We start from the raw sequence: 6946 nt of genomic DNA, 5'->3' as shown, positions 1-6946 counted from the left end.
AAGCTGTTGTGAACCCCATTGTTCAGGCTCATGTCTCTCTGAGGGCTGGTTTACACTGAAAACTTAGGGTCTGTCTACACCTAAAATGGTACAGCAGTGCTGCTGTAGTGTTTCAGTGTAGACACTACCTATGCCGATGAGAGGGGTTCTCCTGTTGTTAATCCACCTCCCTGACAGGCAGTAGCTAGGTCAACAGGGATTAGGTTGGATTAATCACACCACTTAGAGGTGTGGATTTTTCACTCTGATGAACAATATAGCTGGATCGACCTAACTTTTTAGTATAGGCCAGGCCTTAGCCTGCCCTGAGTGCAAACAGTGCTTTCCCCCCCATCCCCACTGAATAGCCATGTGAAATACAGGGGAAACTGAGACACATATAGGCTTCATAAAAATATTACAAAAAATTCCCATTTCGTCACAATGGTTTCCCCCCTCACCTCCCCACACACTTTCTCCTCCTCCCTTCCCCCACCATTTCAGCAACAAAATGGGAAAAGGGAAAATTGAGGGAGAGGAAAAAAAGGAGACAAAGGTGAAATAACTAAAAACTGAAAACAAAATTCATTTTGGATTTTGGGGATTTTTGAAAATATCAGAAAAAAATTCAAATATATTTTCCAACAACACTCTTAAAATAAAAGACCAAAAACAGTTTTAGTTTTGAATAAAAAATTTCAACAAGCTATTAACAGAATTTGTTCTCCCGGTCTTAAAATGAGCACAAAAGGAGCCATGCCAACTCAAGTTAGCTAACTTCTGACATCACTATGGAAGAGCTGCAGGTGGGTTCAGGGCTGTATTGTGTGTGGGATTGCCATGGTTAATTTCCTGGTGGACTCTGAGGATAGTTCCATCTAGGCAGGGTCTCTTCTAACTATAAAGACACAGCCTAGAGTCCCTCCCCATAGCTCTGCAGCTCTCCCGCTTAGGAGAATGACTCAGCTGCTCAGGGTCCCAGGCAGGGATCCACAAAACCGGAGATCTTCTGGCTAATCTGGGAACCTTAACAGATCTGTGTTGCACTGGATCCCATCTGTGGGCCAATGCAGAGGGAGGGGAGCAGGGCCTTGCTTCCTCTTTGACACCCCCTATGGGGCACTGTGCATTAAAAGGTTAGTGAAGAGGGAACCAGAAATTACACCCTCCTCTGTCCACACATCTGGGTAAGTGTCAGCCACAATTTGGCCCTAAATGAGTTTTTGTTCCCCCAGACAGAATAAATTTATACCCGCTAGGTCTTTCCCCATCCAGTTTTCAGAGCTATTAGAGAAGACTGGTTCAGACACTGACACACTAAAGTAGGGCTAAAAGGCTCAACAGTTTGTAGCGATATCTTTGGTACTTCAAGAGGAATTCTCTACTTATAAATTATTGCCGAAAAGTCTACTTACATGCTAGGAGGCTGAGCTAATTTGCTCTCATTAGTGACTGACAATATCTGTGAAGCGTGAAGGGCAGAGATTACCTGTTGCACAGAAAGTTCTAAAGATGAAAACTACGTCACGAAAAGACATTTTCTGTCTATTTCATAGAACTAAACTGAAGGAAGGAAAACACATTTTCATTCTGCTTCAGCCCATTCATAACTGGGTGAGAACATTTTAATTCATATCATTTAATATGCTACAAGACTTACAAGCACAGACTACAAAACCTTTTGAGAGATTTCTGACAGGTTTCACTGTTTATACATAACAGAAAGTGAAAACAGCAGACTACTTATGTCTTCAGAAGTTATCTAAAAAGTGATAATATACAACATTGTTTCTTTTTAAGACTTAAGCAAAGTACAGTCCCATCAATAAAAAAAGAGCTTGACTGCTGGAGTGAAGTTTTCGGGATTATTTTCAGGATTTCAACAGAATTAGACAAATGTTTTGTTGAGTTCTTTGCAGTTTCCACAAACACAATAGTTGCATAAACTGACCATTCATTATATCTCACGGCAATCCAGTTCTGACTAGAAACCATTGTTTCTTGAATATTTGTTCACACTGGTTTGCTCCATTGTAGTTGTTTTAAGTATATCCATTGTCCCATTTGAATAGCCCTTCCCATTCCTTTCACCAAAACCTACTTTTATATGAGAAGATCTTGAATGCTACAAGACTATAATAGGAGTAAATGCTTCTGCTAAGTACATCTATAAAAATACAGACCATGCTAAACAAACAGGCTACTATTTAAACAAGAGAAATAAGCTCTGATTTAAGATTTCTTGTATTCTAGTAGCCTAATTTTACCAAAATCAGGCACAAATTTTATTACACTACAGGATAACCTGTTCATTCTACTCAGCACTTGGCACAGAATGCTTTGTATCACTAGTTCTTGAAACAGCATCGCTGCATTTTAAAAGTGTCTCTGCGCCTTGATCATCTCCTTGTAGTTGGTTTTGTCTCTTTTTCTTGTAGAAGAAACAGCCTGCTAGGCCAGCTCCAATAAGAATAAGAGTAGCCAGAATAACTAGTATCCAAGCTGTGAGGTGAGCAGGTGCAATAGCCTCTTTGTCTTCTGTAAATGAACACAAAACAATTGCTAAGGATCTCAGTGATTATAACAGATGGAAGCCATTGGACTATGGACAATGGACCAGATTTGCTTGCTAGGTTCATCTGGGTCTCTCTCATTTAGTCAATTCCCTACCATTGCAGGGTCTCAGTCATTGGTGCACGTTGGTCCCTCCCACTCTCTGCTTCTCTCTCACAATAGTTCAGTCTTCTGAGGGCCATAATACTTAGTCTAATTCAGGTTATTGGTCTTAATGCAAAGGTAACTGGGTGGAGTTCTGTAGTGGCCTGTGATGTGCAGGAGGTCAGACTAGATGATCTGTTGGTCCCTTTTGGCCTTAAACTTTATGACTCTGTGATTCTCAGCTGTACCCAAGATGTACTGGGCTCATGTGATGATGGAGATGTTCTTCCCATCCTGAATCTGGAGCCAGTTCTGTGCCAATATGAGACCAGTTTAGTTTAGAGCAACCAAGGGATTGCTGGTGTGTAGCCAGGCCTTCTTTCCCACAGCTAAGTATTATGCAGTAGGCTGGAAATAAGGTGGTGTAGGAGCAAATTTGGAGATCTGGGAATCTATGTTTTTTTCCTAAAAATTATATGAATAGTTTGAATTAACAGATTGTAGCCTATGGGTTGTCTATGATGTGCTCACTGTAACTATTTGTTATTTATGCCCCATGACTGTTCACTTAGGTCATATGGTATTTGTTTCTGTTCCCAGTTGGGTGACAAACTTTTTGAACAGGTGAACATACGATAAACATTCACTAACCAATAACAAATATCAGAAAGCAAGTAATGAACAATATCTTTCCAGGACAAATTTTTCAACTAAGATTCTTTTGTCCAAAAATTCATGGAAATGTGGAGATTTCTGAATATTTTCATAAATGCCTGGTGGTTTTCTAAATGCATGTGACTCATGGACAACAGGACTCCATGAACAGCAAACAGAGAGAAATCTGGCCACATATCAAATTAATCACAAATATAATCCATTTTATTCATGATTTGAACAGCTCTATCCTGAATACATAGATCCAAATCCTGATGTCCATACTGTACTCAGTCCCTGTTTCAACTCAACTCCTGTTTAAGTCAGTGGGACTATGAGAATTGGACAGAACAGAGACTGAGTAAAAACTAAGGGCTACACTATGTCTGAGTAAAAGGCCATGTAGAGCCATCCTGTCCCTAGGGGAGCACTGTGTAAGGAGGACCTTTTGCTCCTCATTCTCTCTAGTGCACAATCCTTTCTGAGTGGGCCATTGGGATGAGGTTCGGTGCCACAGCCCTGCCTCATTGCAGCTGCCTTCAGGACAATCTGCATCCTGAGGATATAGGTGGAAACATTTCCCTGAGCTCTCCTACATGTAAAGACTGTGATTGTCCCTGGCCCTTGCATGAGGCATTCAAGACAGCGAAGATCCTTGACCCCTTCACTCAAGCACACCTATCCAAGAGCCAGATAAAATGTGACCCTGAATAAGGACCTCAGGATTTGGCCCACAGATTTGATGAATCAGAAGGTATTATTTTAACAAAGTCACACTTTTAATGAATGAGATATGAGCTGTTAATTATTTGGAAATGCATTTTACAGTAATTTTATGTCAGAACATTTACAACCACTACTACCTAGGGGTGGGATTTTCAGAAGCTCCTAAATTACTTAGGAGCACATGTCCTGCTGATTTTCAATATGACTTCTGCTCCAAAATCACTGAGGGGGAGAGATTTTCAAAATCACTTATGTCCGTGTGGTATTTTGGGTTTCTTGTTATTTTGCTTATAAATAGTCTTACCTTTCTTATCTGGAGGCTTCTCAGTTGGATGAACTTCAAGTACTTTCAAAGAGAAAAATAAAACACTTATTCAACATCTATAAAATCTATGCAGGGAAAAATATGAAGGACTACAATTAGCTTCGTATTCTACAATGCATTTGGTAAAGGAAATTAACAGAGATGCTAAATATGTGACAACAGCTTTACTTTTATATTTAATGTAACTGAACCACAACACTAGTTAAAAATTGTTCACTTTTATTTCTAATAATCAGCATGGACACATGTCCCCTGGAATAGTGGCTGAAGCATGAATGGACATATGAATCTTTAGTGCATCTGACACATAAATATCTGGTGATGCTGGCTACAACAGTGCCATGAGAACGCCTGTTCTCACTTTCAGGTGACATTGTAAACAAGAAGCGGGCAGTATTATCTCCTACAAATGTAAACAAACTTGTTTGTCTGAGCGACTGGCTGAACAAGAAGTAGGACTGAGTGGACTTATAGGCTCTAAAATTTTACATTGTTTTATATTTGAATGCAGTTTTTTTGATACATAATTCTACATTTGTAAGTTCAACTTTCATGATAAAGAGATTGCACTACAGTACTTGTATTAGATTAATTGAAAAATACTATTTCTTTTGTTTTTCACAGTGCAAATATTTATAGTCAAAGATAAATATAAAGTGAGCACTGGACACTTTGTATTCTGTGTTGTAATTGAAATCAATATATTTGAAAATGTAGAAAACATCCAAAAATATTTAAATAAATGGATTTCTAATATTGTTTATCTGTGCGATTAATTGCGATTAATTTTTTTAATCGCTTGATAGCCCTAGTAAATATAATATAAAGGGTTACACACAAACACGCATGTCATACCACACATACATATACCTCACAATACATAGCATATATCCACAGTATAAATATTATAATAATTACTAATAACAAATAATAAATCTAGTATATCATATTAATCATATCACTCACTCTTTGGTTTTTTACAAACAAATCCTTTTTCGGAAGAGCACAGAATATTATTCCAATACCCAGATGGTGCAGATATTTCAACACAGTGCTCTCTCTCAGTGGGCATTTTTACATTCCAGTTGACAAAATCCACTATGGTGTTGTCTAGCCACAACCATTGGTCTAAAGTCAAAAAGAATATATTAATTATAACAAATCAGAAGAAAATCAATGTGTCCATTGTAACTCCTTAGCTCACCAAGTGACTTAAAAAAAAATCAAGCAATTTACTAGTAACTAGCACCTGCTTTGTGTCATGAAGACATATCACATTGTCCTGGTATAAGTAGTTAAAACTGTCTGATAACCAACTGTCCTAGTGTTCAGGCGGTGGCGTTGTAGTCAGTCTCTGCCTGCCTTGTCATCCCAGAGGGGGCCCAAGCCATGCTGTACACAGTGGGCCTAAGTCCCTCCTGACTGCTCCTATTCCTCCTCTTGGGGTTCTGCCACTACAGAGGGGCAAGGTAGGGGGACCTGGGTCCATTAACTCCTCCTGGTCCCAACCCAGGCCCCTAGGGGGTTTGTCAAAGTGTCCGGACCAGTTATTGATCTGCCCCACATTACATTTTCCCTGAGTCATTTCCTACAGATTAGAGCACCTCTGTTTGGGGTGTGGTAGCTGATTTAGAAGACCCCACTTGGTCTGTTAATGTTCTAATCAAAGCAGTCCCATTTAGGGCTTTCAGCTCCCGAAGAGGGGGATAGGGTATCCAGATCCCCGCTGCTACAGCAGCCTTAACAAAGCTGTAGTTACTCCTGTCACAACTCTTGGCTTCAGCCTTCGTTCTTGGTACAACCTGAAGCTCCTTCCCCGCTTTTCCTGGGCTACAAGGGACCTTATAAATTATTCCTCCACCAAGAGTATGCCCTGTGCCTGTTGAGGGGTGGGACATCCCTAGCCCACCATTGCTCTATTCCTTAGCCTGGTTCAGTGTGGGATCTGTAAACCCCACCACATTACTACAATTTGATTTGGATGGACGGTGCTTCAGGAAAGATCAGACCATAATCCAGTGTTTTATGAGCTAATTACGTTTCTTTGACTACAAACTAACATCTATTAACAGAAGATGTAAGAATCCCAGAGACTGAAATACTTCAACATTTGAGATGGAAAAGAACTTTTATGCATTTTATTTCTATACAGTTGTTCAAATATACATAATGCAATAAGTAACATAAAAGAAACACTGTTTCTAACTATATATTGCTGTTAACACTGTGTCAAAATAGGATAAATGAAAGGGTGCGAGACAATGGCAGGAATTAAAACTAATGGTGATAAAATAAAAAGGAGCATCTGATACCGTATGTTCCCAGCTGGAGTTATTATATTAAGAAAACTATATAAGAGTAAAACAATTATACTTTTCTGTTTAAATGCATCCCTTGTAGAATCTCATTTTTCATTTGCTATGTAATTATAAATCAGATTATAGTGTATACACTGACTCATAGCTACTTCTTTACTATCAGTTTTTCAATGCTTATGGTGTCATTTACTTTCCTAACCATGTCCAGACGTCCATTCACAATATACATTAGTGTGCCATCAGACTACTAAAAACATTGCAAACCATGATTCCTCATTAACCTCCC

General features: G+C 39.2%; 1 protein-coding gene across 1 annotated transcript in view; it reads right to left on the bottom strand.

Moving 5' to 3' along the window:
• Positions 1-2293: 2293 nt before the first annotated feature.
• Positions 2294-6946, bottom strand: part of LOC135873634 (macrophage mannose receptor 1-like) — a 61322-nt gene continuing 56669 nt past the window's right edge. Inside the window, exons 28-30 of the mRNA XM_065398276.1 lie at positions 5309-5470; positions 4322-4363; positions 2294-2517 (exon numbers count right to left, since the gene is read on the bottom strand). Of these exons, the coding sequence (XP_065254348.1) occupies positions 2294-2517; positions 4322-4363; positions 5309-5470 (428 nt within the window). The remainder of the gene's footprint in view (positions 2518-4321; positions 4364-5308; positions 5471-6946) is intronic.

Source organism: Emys orbicularis, chromosome 2 (assembly GCF_028017835.1).
Source record: "Emys orbicularis isolate rEmyOrb1 chromosome 2, rEmyOrb1.hap1, whole genome shotgun sequence".
Taxonomy (NCBI): domain Eukaryota; kingdom Metazoa; phylum Chordata; order Testudines; family Emydidae; genus Emys; species Emys orbicularis.
The sequence above is the reverse complement of the archived record's forward strand: the minus strand, read 5'-3'. Positions and strand labels throughout refer to the sequence as shown.